General features: G+C 45.4%; 1 protein-coding gene across 4 annotated transcripts in view; it reads left to right on the top strand.

Annotated features, from left to right (window-relative positions):
• Positions 1–19,844, top strand: part of ATP13A2 (ATPase cation transporting 13A2) — a 749,950-nt gene that overhangs the window by 113,957 nt on the left and 616,149 nt on the right. Inside the window, exon 1 of one of the 4 annotated variants that reach the window (XM_069611125.1) lies at positions 6,318–6,373. The exons of the other annotated variants lie outside the window; for them this stretch is intronic. Coding sequence (XP_069467226.1) covers positions 6,367–6,373 — 7 coding nt within the window. The 5' untranslated portion in view covers positions 6,318–6,366. Of the gene's footprint in view, positions 1–6,317; positions 6,374–19,844 lie in introns of those variants that run through there. 4 annotated transcript variants of the gene reach the window in all.

The following is a 19,844-nucleotide window of genomic DNA, read 5'->3' as shown; positions in this document are numbered from 1 at the left end:
ATCATATGGGATCGTTGGGAGCAGCTCGGAAGACACGTCCTACTCCATGGCCCTCTAGCCACACCCCCCAGCTGCAACATAGTTCTAGTGATTGCTACACCCATGATTAAAATCCATGTTCAGATGCAAAATTCAGCAATTTTGCTACGAAGCAACACCTTTGCTCATCAGTCTTTTTTTGTGTACTATTTTGCAGGATTATGCAGTTAAAATTTGACGGGTAAAGGATTTGGCCAGGAACAAATAGTTGTGTTATAGTAGGGAGGGCGAGATTAGAATAGATATCTTCTAGTTACAAAGTCAGCAACTTTGTTGCTCGGAGGCGTTGTGCCCGTTTTCACTCGTCTACATTTTTCATCTCATGTAGTCTATTGTACCGGTGTTCACTTTATGTCTAAAAGACCCCCACATGTGGCAGATAATGAGTACTTAGAGCTAAAGGGATGTGCCTAAGCCACAGAAATTTGGTCAAGAGGGGAAGATAGGATTAGAACCCATCTCATTTCATTCTGAAATATGCAGTTTAGTTCCTAGACCACATCTTTTCTCTGTTAACCAGTCCTTTTGGTTTAATAAAGATTTTTTATATGGTATCATTTTATGTGTTGGGAAACGCACATTTCGATAGATAGATGCGCAGACCAAGATGGCCTATTTCTGGTTAGGTGGGGAAGCCAGAACCCAAATCTACGGGTTCTATATGTGCCACGTATCCACTAGTCTGCTTATTATCCCCTCCTTCCTTTCAGTCCTTTCTTCTCGCGCTCAATGAACTTTCAGCTCTATTTCTTCTCTTCTGCAATACCTGTGTTGGTTTTGGTTGTGTGGAGGATGGACTGGGCCTATGTAGGTGATAATAACGCTACAAGGTGGCGCTGTTCCTTTGTGGGTTTCAGGGTGTTGATTTACTTCTACAGGGTGAATGTGCAGTAGTTGAGCGGGCTGCATTTGCATGGCATTATGGGCATGTGCCCCTAGGATATGGTTGCAGGATGATGCTAGACCTGTTTCGAGAATGGGGCGGATGGAGAGTGGGGAACTGGAAAACTATAAAGTGACCTGCCTGTTGGCTCGATCTCGAAGTTCCAAACTGGGGCATGTACCGTGGCATTCACCCCCAGCTCCTCAAAGATTTTCGTTTTTGACCCTCTTTTTAGGTTCTGCTGGCCATTTGGTGGGTGATGAGGGATCGCTAGGATAATAGGCTTTTGAAACGTGAAATACTGAATGCTGCATTGTGAAATGTTTAGTAGATTTGGGAATCCTATATGTTGCTCCTAGATGCGTACCGAGCTCAATGCGCGCTAATGAATTTGGCATAGGGCCGCTCACACCTTGATGCAGACCCAGTAGGTTCTGGTAGGTTGGGGAGAATGGGGACTCGAAGTTGCAAGTCTTCGTTCAGTCTCCTTCCCCAAGGGCCGTTCCCGAGATGTGGAGGAGCGCATGGCGACTGCTACTTCCCCATGTTCTGCATTTAATTCCTCCACACGGGTTCAGGGATAAGATTTTATGCACACATTTTTTGAAAATGTGCTTTATAGTACTTTTAATTCACAATGTTATCTAGCAACCGTTCCTTGCAATGTGGGTGGTCATGGAAGTATGGCTCTCTGCTACACTACTCGCACACCGGATTTCTTTTCCCGTGTGTCCACCTCATTTGCATTGCACAACTCTGGGCTCTTTCACTTTTGACAGTCGCCTGAGCAATACCACATCTCTCTCTGGGGTCTGTTAGGTTTATGGTAACACCTAACTGGCAAATAAGCCTCCATGATTCAAGTGGACACCAGGGCACATCTCAAGCTTGTCACACGCCCACTTACTAAGGTCAGTACTTCTGCAAGCATGTGCAACTGCATCACAGGTGTACGCTCGTACGCAGGAGTATTAAGCATTAGCCCATTTTCTGATCAGTGCCATGCTTTGATGGTTCTACACTGACTCTACAGTCATGCTAACAATTGCAAAGCCCATCCCTATTGTAAAGGCAGGGTGGAAACCCCCTGTGGCTCAGCAAAGTGGACAGGCCAGGGGAAATCCCACGCCAAAAAACGAAGAGTCAAAACATTTGACAAACGCCTGTTTCATTTAACAAAACACATAATAAACAGGGACAGCATGAACATTAAGCACATCTCTGCCACTCTTGAGTAACTCCAAGCTTGACAGATAAAAAATTGATATGACATTATGATGTTTCGTTTTAGAAAACCGAAGGTGGGAAGGGATTGGTTGTAGGAATCGACTAGATATAAATTACATGGGGATTAGTGCATTCATTGGCTACACTTTGTCAGGTGGCTCCGCCTGAGACCACCTACCAAAACTATACAAGTAAAAACGTATAATGCAGTATAATTTGCCACTGAAACACTGTTAGATGAGCGTTAAAGGTGGGTAGGGATTGGTCAGTGTTGTCTTTCTTAGACATGACACCTTGGAGTGTTACCAGCACATGAGCAACAATAAGAGGTGTTGGGAATGGCACTTAGGTGCTACTTGTCCCAGTAAGGTTACCATTTCTGTTTCTCTGGGCCACAAGCTAGGAGGTTGAGCTTTCAACTTCACATTATCTTGTATCTTTTGTCCCGAGAACTGGATAAGAATGAAGGTCTCAGTCTGTCTCTGAGTCTAATGAATAGACCTTATCCTCTAATTACATGTCACGTGTGTGGAGACCACATTTTGAATTATTCTGCTCAGTATTCATGAGGATTTTAGCCCTTATTACTGAGGGTGTAATTACCTTCCTTGGCCTCTAGAGACTTGTTCGAGCTACTTTCTTCTCAATATTAAGTTGGAGTCAGTGGGAATCCGACCTGCCCACGTTATTTGTTTCTTTTGCTTAATCTAAGAGACCTGTGTCTCACACATGGGAACTGTTCTCGTCTGTACTTTTAGGTACTGGTTCAAACCTTTCTTTTCCTAGTAACCATGACGAAACATATGCATTTGTTGTTTGAGCTGCTTAGATTTGGCTTTTCTGCTAACTCAGCAAACCAGGTCCCTGTGCAGCTCTGGAGCTTCTTAATGTCTCCCATTCACCCCAACGTGGCTTTGCCGTCCATCTTGTTTTACATGGCTACTCATTTTAATTGCGTTCTGCATTAAGCAAGCTTTGTGTTTTTGTGCATCTTGCGTGTCTGCGTGCAATTTGACCATTGTTCTTGTAACTTCATGGTGGATGCGTATGTGCTTCATGTCTGATGCACCTACGTTTGTCAGTGTTCAGTAGTGATGTCATTTGCTTAGGCCCTCTTGATCATAGTATGTTCATATCCTCCATAGCTTGCAAATTCAGCTCTTCTGCGATTCATAGGATCGGTATGATATGATATATGATTGGTTATTTATAACGCGCTTAATAGCCAAAGGTTTCTAAGCGCGGACCTGGGGATCGAACCTGTGGTGCTCAGTGTTGTCTTGCTTCCAAGGTGAGCACGTTGCCCCTGAGCTATCCTCCCGAGCGTAGGGGTTGTCTCAGTGAGTACCGTCTCTCACATCTGCAGTATTGTGGTTGGGAGGAGTCAGATGTCATAAATGATGTGCACCTTCCATTTCTTTAGCATTGGGACATGTAATGAATGACACATTCATTTACCCTTCTTCACTATCCCTCATTCTCTTTCTTACCTGCACAAATCTTTCATTGGTGTTTATCTTCCACCTCCTCTGTTTTGCAAGAGAAAAAAAAAAACCCAGCAAAGTCTGGATATCCTAGGCGGTAGCATGATACACCAACCACTGGACAAGCCTCAGCACTATTAGGCCACTATCACTTATCTTTCTAATGTTCCTACCCTCTGTCCCCTTCTCATATCTCAGGCTCCTCTTTGGATTTGCTTTTCTCACCCTCACCATCTTTCCTCTGTATCTGGTCTTCCTATGTACTCCTCTGACCACTCTCTCATCTCTTCCGTCTTCCTCCTCTCCCACTTTCCTTCGCTTGGATCTCTGCTCTTTTGATACCTTTACATTAATTTTCATGTTCTTTTCCTCCTATTAATACTGTGTGTAGTCTTTCTGCTGACTCTTTTTTTGTCTTTTTTTCCTTTGGTACCCATGACCACCTTTATCCTCTTTCCTCCTTCTCTCCATCTCATAAACCACCTCAACCTTGGCTGACTCCTGCCCTTTTGCTCTTTGAGGCGCATCTTGCGCTGTGCTGAACACTGATGGAGAAATTCTCAATTTCCTCTTGACTTTGTTATTATATCGGTATCTGGTCATTGCATCGAATGCCATACCATAGGAAAAAAAAGCAGCGAAAAAAAAGCATTGAATACATTTTTTTTTTAATGGTAAAGGGTTTAATTTAATTATAATGGGTTTTAAGGTTAAAAAAGGGGGATAAAGGGGACCCCCCCATTAAAAAAAACCCATTACAAAATATATATATGATGCATGTCGATGCTTTTTTTCGATGGTATGGCATTCAACGGTTTGGCATTCGATGCAATGACTAGGAACCATTCTATCCTCTTTTCACATGAATGTTCTCTGCCTAATTCTCTGCAAAGCAGCTTTAGTATACTGATCTTAACTCCTGTTCTTCTTACCCTTGTCGTCTTTTACAAACATTGAAACATATGCTCTCTCCTTCTCCCCCGATCCCTCTGTTCTCTCGTTCTTGGTCTCGGATTTTGCTTTTTATTTCTCCTCGAAAGTCACTCGCCTCCACTCTTCTATTGCTATTTCGTCTGCATCATTCTCCTCTTCCCCTTAACCCATTTCCATCTTATGTCTTCTTTTTATCCTCTCTCCCCCCGTCAGATATATCTTTCTTTCCAAAGCCCATCCTACTGCTGCCCCTTCTGACCCTCAACTCTCTTCTCTTATTCCAAAGGTCTATCCTTTTCTCTTTCCCTGCTTGGCTACTCTCTAATCTTTCCCTTCAGTCCTCTGCCTTTCCCTCTTCATTCAAACATGTTATTATACTCCCCATTCTTAAAAAAAACCCTCTTTGTATTCTTCTCTCCCCTCCAATTATCTTCCAGTATCACTCCTTCCTTTTTATTTCCAAACGTTTGGAATGTATTGTCTATTCACAAGGTCTCTACTCATATCAATACTGTCTCCCTTGTTCCCCTACACCAATCCAGTTTTCGCCCAGTTCACTCTACGGAAACTGTCCTCCTTTTTGTCTGTGACTCCCTTCTTTCTGCTGACTACTCTAAGCAATCCTCTCTCCTGCTTCTTCTTGAACCTGTCCGCAGCTTTTGACACGGTCATTCACTCTCTTCTTCACTTACTTTCCTCTCTTGGTTTTATGGATTCGATCCTAAACTGTTTCCGCTCCTACCTCACAAATCGTACATATTCTGTCTCATGGGCCGGCCAAACATCTTCTGTCCCCCCTCTTCAATTTGGTGTACCCCAGGGTTCAGCCTTAGGTCTGCTCCTATTCTCCCTTTACACGATTTCTGTAGCCTCTTTTATCTCATGCTTCTTCTTTTCTCTGTGTTGTTTTTCAGTGTCTCCACTGCCTGCCTTCCTCCCCTTATTTTTGTTCTTTGATTTCCTTGAAAACACCCTCTCACTCTTTTTGGTCACAATCTTTTTCTTCTTACTGTCCCTTGTCTCCCATGTGCTAAATCTCATTTTTGCTCTTTTTCCTCACTGGCCCTCAACCTTTGGAGTGCACTCTTCCACTCCTCTTCGTTCCCTCGCTTCCTTTCCTCACTTCATAAACCTTCTTAAAACACATTTGCGTTCCTGCTCATTTGGTTGTGTCGTTTACTTTTGCTTGATTTGTACCGCTTCTTTTTAACTGTTAAAGCGCTTTGGATAAAGTGCTATAAAATATAATATAAACAAAATGAAATGCTATCGTATTGACCGATGCATTATAAAAACATCTGTACATAACATTTTTGTAAGATATCACTTTTTATTGTTGCATGTTGGATTTATTCTAGTTAGGCGCCTTTTAAGAAAAATGCCTGGTGCACTTCCACCGTCCACGTTTGGTGCCTATCAAAAGTTGGCACTTATGCCCAGGACATACCTGGTCGAGGTTTTCCATTATCGCCACTATAAACCAAGAACAATGCATCCTATTTCCTGGAGAATGGGCCATGTTTTCTGCTGGAGGCGGTGCACGGAGTACCTGCCCGCACAGAGCGTGCTGCACCTGGACTCTCCCATGCACAAATCAAGTCTATTGGAGCCGGAGTAGGTCTCCTAGCAACAGGCAGGGCCCGGAAGCGGTGATGAAGAGTTTCATTCTGTCTGTGAAGCAGATGCTGCGCTGTCCAGCTCGCGCTCGCTCTCGCTCTCTTTCAGGCCCAGGCTCCGGATGAACTGACGTGCGCGCTTTGAAGCGAAAGGTGCAATGCTGGAAAGCCGAGACTTGGCAAGATGAAAGGTAGTCTCTGCGTGGAGGTGGGCGACCAACCCTATCCCTGGTGTTGGAGAGGGGTGGCCTTATTTTGTGAAGTTTCATTTGTGGCATCGTTTTTTTTTCACCTGTTGAACTGAAGCGGCAGCGCACACCCTACGGGCAATTGTGATGGACCCGTCAAGGCTCTGGTAGGGGGAGTAAGTCCACACAGAAAGGCAAATAACGAGCGAAACAACATTTTGAATGCAAGCTGCGTTACTATTGATCAGCCAGTCGTCTCTACTCCCCGGCATAGACTGGCAAAGTAAACAAACGCCCCACTTCACAGCTTACAATGTAAGGCAAAATGGATTCAACATGTAAGGACCAATTGAGCACCATTAATAGTGCAGCGCTTAAGTTACCGGCATCCGACATGAATACAGGAAGAGGTAGGTTGATGCAACTCCTTCCCTAAATCCCACACCCACTTCATGTTATCAGCCCAACCCAAAGAAATCTGCCTGAATTTGAACGGGTGATGTTTATTCTGAAAACATGGAGTGGTTTGGGTGGTCAAGGAACGAACTTTGAGACCCCTCCTTTAGGCAAAGAGACATTTTCGGTCAGATAACACGGCGAGTAGAACACTCGCTTTGACATCTGTGCAGAGCGTGCTGCCGCAGGTTCGAATCCTGGCAGGGCCAAACTCAGCCTTTCATCCTTCCGAGGTCGTCAAATGAGTACCACACACCGTGGGTAATAATAAGAAGCGCTCAGATACCTGAGGTTTTGTAGCGCTATATAAAATGCAACTTATTATTTTATTTCCTTTCCAACAATCTCCCCTGTCGGGTGTGCCGCATTTGGGGACATTCTGAATCCAAATTAGTGTCAACTTGCTCGATTCCCATTGGATGGTTTAGTTGTACTGCCTTGCTCTAGAAACGGCCCAGTCTATCTGGATCAGAGCCACGCATGGGCTTCCACAGATGCAAGAGGGTGCAATGTAATGAGAAGGGGTTTTAGGTTTCTCTTTCTTTCAGATCGTGTTCCTGGTGTTTTGAACCCCCCCCCCCCCCCTTCGCCCTCCCCCAGAACAACCTTGAACTGGAGACACGGGAGAGGGAGCTCTTTATAGATTGGTTTGTAATCAACCACTGTTGCACCAGGAAGTTTTTCCGGGGCACTCTGTTCCCTATAGTTGTGCAGTTCTGAGCATGCAATCTTCCCTTGGGTGGAGGTCTTGCTGCATTGGTGCTTGTAGCTCCTGCTCCTACAATGCCCCCAAACTCCCCCCTTTCCATGGGAGACTTGCGCTGATTTCACCAAAGTTTAGGAAGAAACACTAGCTTGTCAGAAACGGGCTCATATCGAGGAAATCAGCAGGGCAGCCAAATTGGCTGCGGTGCTTGCATTCTGAAAGCCTTAGTCGGCATGCTCCAGGTTCACACTGCGGGTAAAATATTGCTAGACCAAACAGTTCTTTACAAACTGATAACTTTGAACTTGGCATTGTCTTAGACCATCAGCAGCTCTTTGCCCATATGTCGCTACATTTACTCCCAAAAACATTAGCATTGCTATGTGAAGCACATTTGCATGCTGCTGTTGCTCCACGCAATAGTACCTGCCAGCAGTGCCACTATAAAACACATTTTATAGAAGTTTTAATTTAAAAGTTGGATGGAGTGTTTGCCCATCTATAACTAGGCTCCCTGCCTTGTGGCCACTAGGTGGCAGAAAGGAGCTTGACTTGTAGGAGGCTAGGAGGTGTCTATTTAGGTCCTTTCTTCATATCCTACAATGAGCCATACATAGTTGGAACTAAGGAATGGAAGACTACTCCACTTCTCTCCCAGTTGTATTGCAAGATTCTGCTTGTCTTGGATAGAACAGACAAGGAGTGGAGCCGAGGGTTAAGGCAGAAGGTAACTTTTTATGTGCCTGCTTCTGTGTATAAATGGACGGGGACGGCGATGTCAGATCAACGAGAGTCCAATGGGCAAAACATAGGCACCCAGAGAGAAATGGGACAGCCAGGGAAAGCAACAATGGGGAACAACAAGAAACAGAAAAATGTGTTTTATAGTGGCACTTCTGGCACATGATATTGTGTGCAGAAACGGCAGCATGACAATGTGCTTCACATAGCAATGCTAATGTTTTGTTTGACACATCCAGAAAAATAATCTGTTTTAGGGGGCAACGCTGAACTATTGATAGGCACTTTCAGTACTATGCCATCAATCAAAAATAACGCTGTCAACCAGCAAGGTAAAGAAATGCACGCAAGACACACACCATAACTTGGCAAACATGTCCTCTAACTGATTCTGAAAGCAAATGACCTTCTTTAAATCGATGATCTATTTCATTCTATACCTCCGTTGTTGAATAGTTAACCCGTCCAGTTTTTTCCATTTTGCAGTGTTTAAGCTTCCACAGCCAATGAGACCAAAAGGATGTCAATCGACTCTCCCACGGTCACATTCTGTCTGGGTGTCATTCTCGGGGATACAAGCAGTCTTTCAAAGTTTAACACTCTATAAACCATACTTCCATATTCCTTACCACGTATTTCCAAGAACCATTTCCCTCTTGGCAAGGGCCAAAATATGTGCTGAGGTTGCCTGGCCACAATTACAGCAAATCAAAGCGGTATCTTGGAATATTTGTTTTAACCAGTCCAGCAAGTAACACACCTTGATCATTCAGACAACTGGGTAGGCCTACGGTTTGCATCCAAGGGGATTGTATGGAACAATGGCATACCTAGTGTTGTTCATCGTATTGGAGGCAATTTTCCCTTATTTCATGCTTTCCAGCACTGTCGACCTCTCTAAGCATTTGATAGGCTTGGGAAATACTGCCCGCTAACCTGTAAATCCAGACAGCGTGGCGACGCCTGTGCACCTGCTAAATGATCCCATAGAACACTGCAGGGCTGCATATATGCGAACAAGCATAAATAATGGGGGTTGTCCCGGATAAATTGCTATTTATCCATAATATAAATTACGACTTGTGAAGATTCCTGCAGCCTGAAAATTGCAGGTAGGTTGGGGTTCTCCCATTTGGGAGTTTCCAGAATGAACTCCAGGATACGTAGTTGCATCCATTCTTTTTCCAGAGGATGCACAGGTCTTTAACCAGTTCACCTTTTATATTAATATCATGGTGGCTGAAATCTATATAGGACGAGTTGGCGAGTATCTGGTTGTACCTTTAATTCGAGCAATACTTCCTTCAAAAGGTGGCACTCATCTTGAGTCAATCTGCCAGATTCACACAAAAAAAGTGGGCGACTGTGAGTTGCGCTACAAATGCGCCAGAAAGAGATGCGACTAATTCTCAGAACAGCAAATCTCATAGATCTGGCTGGCACTGTAGAAAAAAAGAGCAACATGTGCGCAAAGAAGTACATCTAAATCAAGCAGATCAGGCATGCAAGTGTTCACCAAGTGTGCACTGATGCACCAAAAACCGAACTCGCAAAGGCCTGGCACCTGCCTTGCACCAAAACATGCACAAACCCATTTGCTGCAAACTCAAACGAGAGCAAGTCCCCAAAAAAGTGAGCAGAAGCGCTGGCCACCCATATTAGTGATACTACCCCTCCTCACAAAGTACATGCACAACACGTCATGCAAAGTGGATAAAAATGGAGAAATATTCGGACACAATACTCAATAAATGGGCATGATGCGACCACATAAACAGACAAGTAGTAGGATGATGAGGAGCATTTATTGGTAAACGTAAAAAGATAAATGCATATGCTCTGTCATCCTCTCTCCCATTGGTCTATTGTTGTAGTTGTTTGAAGTATTTAGCCTGTGGGACCGGGGATTATAATCAGGCAGCACTTACATTTCTACATGTAGGATGATGAGGGCAAGGGGGTAGACCAGTGTGCGCAGCCGAATTTGACAGGTTGATGATCCCATCATTTGTCCTCACCTTTTTGACTTTCAATGTACTACAGCATGTCCTCTAAGAATAGGGGTACGCAGGAGGGGTACGTCTGAAGGGATGCTATACCATATTAAAGTGTACTTCTGATTGAAAGATGTGTCACATAACCAACTCGTAAGTCCCCATGTCCCCACAAACATGTACAACTTAAAGTAAGGTAAAGGCACCTGGCCACAGAAGCGTCACTTTTGTGATTGGCGTGTGCTGCCCCTGAGTGGCCTGCCTTGACTGCTGAAGGGTTTCTGGTGCTGATGGCGTCTCAGGGGTGGGTGGTTGTTTTCCCATGGTTATCACTGGATGAGAACTCCTGGTGTTGGCAGTTGTCATCACTGCTACATATCCCCTCAGGACAGATGCCGACGGTTTGCGGCAGCAATGTTTTCTGGATGCTGCCTCATCTGAATACTGAGCTTCCTTCAGGCTGTTCTCATCTGGTTGGTGCGCAGGTTTTAAGTTCCCCCTTGTTAAGATGGATTTCCAAAATCAACCTTTGAGGTGGGGGAATTTCGGGAGGCTACCCTATGAAGGTGAACAGGGAGACACTGAGATCTAGCCAACACCAATCAAGGTAAAGTAGCAGAGCGGCAATCCCTAGACTGAGGAGGGCTGTGGGAGTGGTCTAAGGCTACAATGAGTCCACGTAGAACACCACCAAATTCCAGCTAGACAGGTAAATACAAAAATATACAATGATTTATTAGGCCCTAAAAAATATACACTAAGCAAGTAAAAGTTTTACACCCAAGTATTGACCACACTTACTGTAAAACATATATATATATTTCACCCATAGGAGAAGAAATAATAAAAACACTGTTTTTAAGGTGCATGAAATTTAGTCAAGGCACTTTGGAGAACCGCAGAACAGTTTCCCTAACACTTACTGAGTCCAGCCTGAAGATAATGTTGGGCCTTGTGCCCTAAAGTCACCAGTTCCAAAGTTATACCCTTCAGGTAGGTTTGCTACGAGACTGGGCAATTCCGGTGGTTTTGATATAAAGTTCAAAAAGGTAAGTAAAGCTCAGGTAAGTAAACCCACTCCATCCCAAACACTAGGATAGGCCTAGGAAGGGATCCTTGGCCAGGCCTACACTGACCAAAGCCAGGAAAGAGTGATGTAGGGACTTTACGGCCATGTAACCATATGGCGAACGGAAGGGGGTTAAAGCAACAGGTATGCTAACTTGCACCACTGACTCCAATTTCTCCAGACACCACTGCTGAGATTCTGGAATCCACTTAGGGACAGTCTTCTGTGCTTGGTCCGGTTGAGGAAGGTCCAGGGGTTGTGGGTGCAGTGGTCAATTTCGAACGCCCTATTTAGTTTCGGTCAGTCGTGGTACTTGAATCTCCATTCCAGGAACCTTCCAGCTGAACACCTATGCAAAGAAAGACTTTGGCAGAGGACTGCAGGACACCTCTAAGATGCAAAGTAGATGGAATGAAGCAGGAGTTAGCTGATCAAGCGGCGACAGGCGTTCTTCTGTGGAAGAACAAAGGAGCAGGACCTGCACAGCTTTCATTGATGCAGGAAGGCTGAAAATGCAGGAGCAGGCATATTGTAGTACAAGCTGAAGATCCTCTAAGCTCCAAGGATGCACTTATAATGGCAACGGCTGTAGCAACGTAGCCCCGGAAAGAGATGGTCAGTCCACTTGTTGGTCTAGGGACACTTCTGAAGGCTCAGAAGGCATGGGTCTATGAGCAGGGGTCGAGACTGGTGGTTCCCACTGGTCCAAGGGTCGAGTCACTGACAGTGATCTTCTCGAGTTCAGGCAGAGGATCAGCTCTTCACTGGGACTTAACTGGAGTTGGTGCTGGTCAGCTGCTGGAGTTGTCCTTGGGTCGTTAGTGGCTTCCGCTTCTTCGTAGGGGTCTTCACTCGAATGATGATCTGTCGAATGTCTGCAGTAGTACTCCTTTCAACCAAGTTTTGGATTGGAAGCTCACCCAGGTCCACCAATGGTAAGGATTTGCACCATTCAAAATGTCAGTCGCCTCTCGCCACAACATCTGCCCAGCTGCAGGAATTCAGGCACCAGGATGTGTACCAGGGCCAGACAGTCCAGCCCTCACATCTGAGCTTACAGACAAACCGCCGCTTTGCCCGGGAAAGCAGCAGATTTCCTCAGTGTCCTATATATGGAAATTCCAGACCGACAGGGTAGGAAGAAAGCCAAAGAGCAGTATGGGCAAAGGACAGGCAAAAACCTTGTGCACAGCCATCTTAAAGTTGTAGTCATTTCTGGTAAATGCCCAAAGGGTATCCAGTGATGTTACCGAATGGGTAATACCGAAGAAGGTTACAACAAACTTTTTTACCCCAAAAATATTGAACGTTTTAAAAAATATATATGGGGGGTGGGGTAAGTGGGCAAAATGTGTAGGTGGGTTGCTAGGGTGGGATTATGAGCATTAGTAAACGGGGGCTTAGGAGGGTGGACCCCCCACACAAAAAGAACTTTTTCAGTAGAAACTTTTGCTGAAACATTTTTCTGTATTGTTTTCGGTAACATCACATGGAACCAATGCAAGTGTTCATGAGTAAAAAGTAAAACAACACGATAGAAAATATCCGCTGCCACCAGCCCCTCCTAGGCACATTGTGAAAGTTACAACAAAGCTACTACAGGAAGTTATAAGAGTACTAATGATCCTAATCGCACCTCACTTTAGGGTGAGGTGTGCATTGTAACAATACAAGCAATTTGCTAAAATACAGTCTTTCTGTACTGATAATCTTATGGACTGATCCGTTTCCCAATAAGAATGGGCCAAAAGACGAGGGCAGTTTTATTTGCCTCCAAATGTCAGGTCGGGAGTCAAAACAAAGCAAAAAGAAAGGGAGTCCCATAGATTTCTATGGGGGAAAGCAGCAAAAGGAAAACATTTCTTAATACCCCATTAGGGCTTCCTTTGCTGCCACAACCTTATGCTAAATCCCTGCAACCCCTCACCCAGGGTGGTATACATGGAGGACAGCTGGGTTTGTATGTCAAGCTAATGCTGCCACATTTCGTCCTCCCAGGCGGTATATAGGGTATGGGAACAGTGCAGACCTATTTTGTAGACCAGCCTCTTAATCTGTTTTGAGCACAAGCAGAATGAAATGCATTTTTACATTGATAATGCTGGCATCATTTGAGCACAGTCATCATGAAAACGTGGATTACAGGGCGATGCTGGCATATATTGTTTTTACCCAAGGGCTCACACTTTTGTGACAATAAACACACCCTTTTACCCTATTATTTGAAAAATGTTTACAGGAGAATCATCACTGGAAATCACTGAAGTAGTTCAGGCTCGCGCACTGCACTCGCTTGGCCAGTTCAGAAAAGCGTATACTTCCTCAGTTGAATGATTCGTCAGCTAACCCTGGGCGAAGGAATAATGCGATGTTACCCTAGAAACTCTGCCTTTACTTTTACAAACTCCAACAGCCATCACTGGATTCAGCTGTGGGTCTTGGCCGCAGTCAGATTTTTTCAGAAATTATGGTGAGCTACAAAAGGGGCCAGCAGCTGCGTTGGACAAGAGTTCCACCTCGCACTTCCCTGGCTGCATTCCAAGCTTTATAGAGCTGTAGAGAAAACGTTCACGTCCTGACCAGCGGGTGGCAGCATTTCCTCAACTTGTTTCTTTGTGCTGAGCAATCTGCGCTGGCTGCCGATTCGCTAGGTTTTGTTTATCCATCTTACGTCGAATCCTCTGAGTCTCTTTACTGAGTCGGTCGGTCATCTATTTCTTCCTAGGCATGCATAGTGACGGAAACCGAATGTCTTGTTCGGGGCCCATCCTTCAGAGCAAAAGGAGGGACAAACATGCTTCTACTGTGCCTTCAGCACACTAGACGTGGAGCACTGTTTCTCTAGGTGGACTTCACCTGTTACCATTGGTGTCCTTTGATGGAGCAGGGATTGATTTGGAAAGCCTGGGAAATTACTTTAAGATGTTTCTTTGTTATTAGCAGTGCCTGTTCTAATATGTAAATGTTTAAGTAATTGGAGTTGTGATGGAACATTTTCATCAGAAAACTCGACCACAGCTCCAGTTACCTACCACATGGCCCATTAGGCAATGAAAGCGAGCAATAATAAAACTCCCCTTCTAAAGCTTAGTTTACAGCTATCATATCTGTTAGTTTGATTTGCAAAAAAAAGTCTCCTTTAATAAGGATATTCAAACATTTTTAACACAATTCATAACAACAAACTGGAAGTTTGTGTGAAAGGATCTCAGACACACTGCTTTACCAAAGTGTGTGCTCCTTTGCACATCATTTAATCTCCCTGGGCATTGCCTGCAAACAGGGAGTGCCAAAAAGGTACATGCGCTCAAGGTGCCGCACCAAAATGACCAGAGCCGAAAGTGCAGTGATGAGTGCCTGTACTTCTTTTTTCTCTCTATTTAAAGCACTGGAAAGGTGAGATATTTCACTGTGACCGGTAATTTCGACCAGCGTTACTGGACAAATATTTTTTAAATGCGCTCTTTGCAAAACCCTAACCCCTAACTATGGGTCACTTTTTCATTGGTGCAACAGCCAATTGTACCCGCCAGCCCTGGTAACGGCAGAAGGGCGTGGACTATTTTGTGGACAAGGAGAACTAAGCATTTGCTGCCAGGCTGATGGCTTGGGAAGTCTTGGGGCAGAGCCGATTAATGGCAGTAGACTGGCTTATCGGGACTTCTGACCAGGGGAGAATTCATGACCATCTTGCAAGACATTTAGTCCCCCCTGGAAATCTTGTTCTTGTACCTCTTCAATAGCCACTTGCTGGGCGGGCAGGCAGACCCAATAGAATAGTAGGGGAGTGACCAGGCTCACCCTCCATCATCACTGCCCACCCACCCATAATGGTATAACCACACACAAAAATGAGACAAAACAATAATTAGCATTGTAGGCAAACGGACGCAACAACTTGGCTTAATAGGCCACAACCAACTCATTATTTCTAAAAAGTTAGGGGGAGGGGGGATAAGCACCCTTTAAAAGTGCACCTGCTTACACCTGTTCCAAACAGGTTGCCTACCGTGGTGGGTCAGAAGGACACAGACTCTAGTTAGACATTCCTCAATGCGTATTAAAGAAAAAGGTTTAACGTCCATCTTTCCCTATTTGTATGGGGCATCATCCTTCTCCAACACCAAAAGCTAGCAACTTAAATAAATCGCCAGTACCCTTCAACACCCCAACAGTGTACGTCTCAATTACCCAGCCCAAACATCTTATATCTGCATTCGATGCATTTCAACTCTCTCCCAACATCTTAAGTCTCCAGTACCAGCCTCCATAACTTTGAGCCTCAATCACACACTTCAAACCCAGAGCTGTGCAAGTGGCTTTGAATGATTTGAAACCTTCCAGCCATCACCTTTGTGTTTTGCTTATTTGGTAAGTCGCCCACAGTTTTTTGTTGTTGTTGTTAGATGGGAGATGGAGGGGAAGGATCTGTTGCAGGCCTCTCGGTCCCTCCAGCCTCGCCCAGCCCACACCGACCCCAGGCTGTTGCAACGCCATTGTTGCAGGGCCACCCAAAGCAGTTATGCAACTGGACGAGATGCAGGTTAGTATCCCAACCTGGCAATCAATTCATTGCTCTGCAAATAAGTCCCGTCGTGAAGAGGGCAAGAAAGGCGACCTCGGCCTTCACCTCCTGCAGTCAGGCCTAGGGAAGTAGTTTTCGGAGTGCATATTCAGGCTATTTGAAGTTGGTACCTGGCTGGCGTCTACCAACAATACTTAAGCATTTACTGTGTTGCAGTGACGAGAAGAGTCAAATAGCTGAAGGAAGAGCATTTATTTCTGTGCGTTCTCCTTTTGTAGAATTGTGACGCGCAACCCAATTAATGTCGATAAATGCGCGACTTTACTTGGAAGCACGCTCATTAAATACCACAAATTCAGCGCAAAAGGCCCAGATCTTTGTCAACCGAGTTAGTGTGTCACTACAGCATCCATTGTGACCAAATTCATGCTATGGCGTGGTTACTAGCCTCTGGGTACAAGGTCCAACAAACCCATCCAATACAACTACACACCATGTTAAGCAATAAGTACTGCACGTAGGAAGAAATGTTGGGTGCTCCTCGAATGCCAAGTGTTTACGGCCGAGGCTGTGCTTTGCATGTGGGAATATGTGGGACTTAACAGGCTATACCTTCGGGGTCATGTTTTGATGGATCACCACATGGGAGTCCTTCAACGTGGTGAGGCTTGCAGAACCTCGTGTATCTATGGAAATCCAACTGTGAAAAAAAAAATAAGACGTCCTGGCACACCCATATACAAGTGAAAAGGACTGTGGGCACAGTGGGTGCCATGGAGTCTGAAGGAGAACGCAAGTATACATCTACAAAGAGCCCAAAACATCCAACTATATGCCGGGGACAGATAGTGACCAGTATATGAGGGGCCTCAAATCCGATACATTATAGGTCTGCACTGGCACAATGCAGTCCACACACTAGCATGGGACAGTGCTAAGTGAGGTTACTACTAAGGCAAGGGTTGTACAGGTCAAATGATTGATTACCTGTTGGACACACTCGGCCTTTCACAAATTCAAAAGTAGGCAAAAAAGGGGTACACAGAATCGTCCACTAGTAACATCTATTATTTATAGTTTTCAACAGGGGAAAGACTTTGGGAGTGATGCACAAAAGTTACTGTAAATCGGAATCTGAGACACCATGATGAGGGCCGCTAGATGAGGCAAGCAGTGGAACTGGAAGGGTCCGAGTGTAGCGCAGCCCGCCAAGGGATGCCACAAACAGTGCAGCGGTTCAGGGCTCTCTGGGGATCAGGAGGCACCAGCACCCCCTGGATCCGGAAGTCCTTCGTACTCGCCTTGGGGTCCACCTCAACAGGGCCGGTCTTACACCAGATTGCGCCCCAGGCGGGAAGCATTGTTGGCGCCCCCCATTCATCAGAATGTGCCCCTCTTCCTCTGACTGGCTCACGTCACTCCCAAACTACACCTCTGTTGTGCTGCAAAACCCCTCCTCAATATGAATAAATAATTGCTATATAAATGAAGCTAGTTTCATTACATTGTAATTCAAGTACTTTACAGAAGAATTCGAATGTGAAAACACAGCTGTTGCTGCCCAAGTAAATGGTTTTTCTGTCACCTGCTCTTAGGGAAGGCCTTGCCTGAATGCAGTTTCAAACTGTCCATACTGGCACACTGCGGGATCTGAGGGCCACTGCTATCTATCCATGGGCACCACTATTTTCTGGGGTAAATCTTGGGGACAAGGGCTGGCATTGCGAGGTCGGTGGCCACTGGCTAGAGCAGTATCAACGGGCCAATGCAGGCACCACTACTTGTGGGTACAGCACTTTTGGCACCAGACCTGTCTTCAGAGGCTCAAATTGGCCTATTGGTCAAAAAATGCCCAAAAGCGCTGGCTTAGCATCTTACTACTGTTGGGCAGTTTTCTGGGTGGCCAAATACTTTAAATTGCACAATATGTCAACACGTCCCCCCTAGGTAAATAGCACTCCAAAAGTCTTCTGTCCACAAAAGTATCTAAAAGTATCTAAAAGAAATTTTGCGATTGTGGCTTACGTTTCATCGGCACCCGGACACATTAAATCCCGGCCCAACCCAACCCGGCCTGCGCGGTCTTATTTTTCTTGGCTCATTGTAGAGTGGGTACAGTTGGTGACTTAGAAGAACCCCCACTATAACCACCGACCCCCTTGATGAAAAACCAGCTATGTACAGCAGCAACACAAAGAGGACAGGGAGAGAGAAAGAGAGAAAGAAATTTGGGACTAGCAGCAACACAATGCAACAGCGTGTGGTGCGGAACAGAAACAACAACTGGAGAAATCAGAGTGGAAAACATTTTATACAATTATCTGCGTCTGCGAAAAATCTGCCTTCCCTTTCACACCTGTTTTGCTGCATCTCGGACAGACTGCCCTTTCACACCTGTTTTGCTGCATCTCGGCCAGATATTCAAGTGCCTTACAGTAAATGTTAACTCACAAACTGCCATACCAAAGACCCCCGTCCAAGGCTCCCTCATGCTTGAGCATAATCAAGCGGAGTTGACTGGCATGTTGGCCAAGTGTGAGGTGTGAAGATCAAGAGGAGGCTGAGTTTGTTGAGTGTAAATCGAGGCTTAGTGTCGAGGAACTAGACTGGCTTAAAGGGAACCACTTGAGAGACATTAGTGCCGGGTCACTGCTGTTTTCACAATTTATGACATTGAGTTTGTTGTGAATGTTATCGACGGAGTTATCGTTGTTGTACTCGTCATCATTGCGACCAATTAAGCTGTGACAATTTCAGGAGATTTTGCCACAGGTTGAGTACTCGGTACGGTGTTGAGGTGCCAATAAGCCGGTCGGCCAGTCACTCTTCGACACTAACTTTCATGATCTGCGGTGCAAAGTGATGGGGCTAGGGCTAAGCATACGAGGGTTTAGTGTGCAGAGGACCCCACATTGGTGTGCAGTATGGCTGAACCTGTTTCTGGAGCTCTTGCACACTTTCTTTTCTGAATGTACTTGGTAGCTGATCTGCAGTCCCACTGGCATTTCTGTACATTGCTTTGTTGTATATTGTGTGTCCATGTCTGGTTTTCCAAAAATCTAATCACTCGTTATGTTTTCAACGTGGGGGTCAGCTCTCCATACATTGGATGCATATCATTTACTACGAACAGCACAATATTGCCCAAAAAACGCAATTATTTGTTTCCATGGCACTCCGTTTTGATGGTGCGCAGAGACCCCCAATTGATCACAGAATGCATGCAATAAGAGCCTTTGTCTCGGGAGGATGGGCAAAGTGCTCGCCTTGGAAGCAAAATGACACAGAGCAAACACAGGTTCGATCCCTGCGTCGGTGCTTAGAAACCTCTCGGTTATTTATAACACGCTTAAATACCCATAGTATCATATGTAATATGACATATACAAAGTAGCTAATGCTTCATGACTGCTTAACGCCTCTCCACCATCAGCAATGAAATGTATGTGATATTACACAATGCACTAGAGCAGATAGCGCACGGGCGAGAGAGCGGAGGAGGCGATGGTAAAGCAGATAAAAGGGTAATTTAAAGGAAAATAAATAGGAGTCGCAGAGATGGAAATAGAAAGTGGGCCGAGAGGAAATCAGTCTGGAAAGAAAATGCGGGTGTCTGCAGTCCGTGACCATCAATCACCGTCCACCCCCCTCCGATCAATGCTTTCTACCTTTCGCTCCTGCTCAAATTAATGACCACCGGGCGCTGGGAAAGTTGGTCAGCCCGCCCTCTCGCCTCCCTGCCCCTTGCCCCACCCCAAACAATTAAATGCGCACACGGTTGCACCGGACGTTGCACGACCCACTCCTCTTTTGCAAAAAGAGGATTTTTGAACCGCAACGCCAGCAGCCCCCAATCCCAATCTGTGTCAGAGTAGCAGTGCACTTCTGTGTGCGCGCACATGGCCTGGAGGAGGGCACGTGCGCCCATGGGCCTGGCTGGCACCAACGCCACCCGGGAAGTCAATAAAGCAACACATGTTGCA

This window comes from Ambystoma mexicanum, chromosome 8 (assembly GCF_040938575.1).
Source record: "Ambystoma mexicanum isolate Mex_15411 chromosome 8, UKY_AmexF1_1, whole genome shotgun sequence".
Lineage (NCBI taxonomy): Eukaryota > Metazoa > Chordata > Amphibia > Caudata > Ambystomatidae > Ambystoma > Ambystoma mexicanum.
Note: the sequence above shows the minus strand (reverse complement) of the source record. Positions and strands in the feature narration are given on the sequence as shown.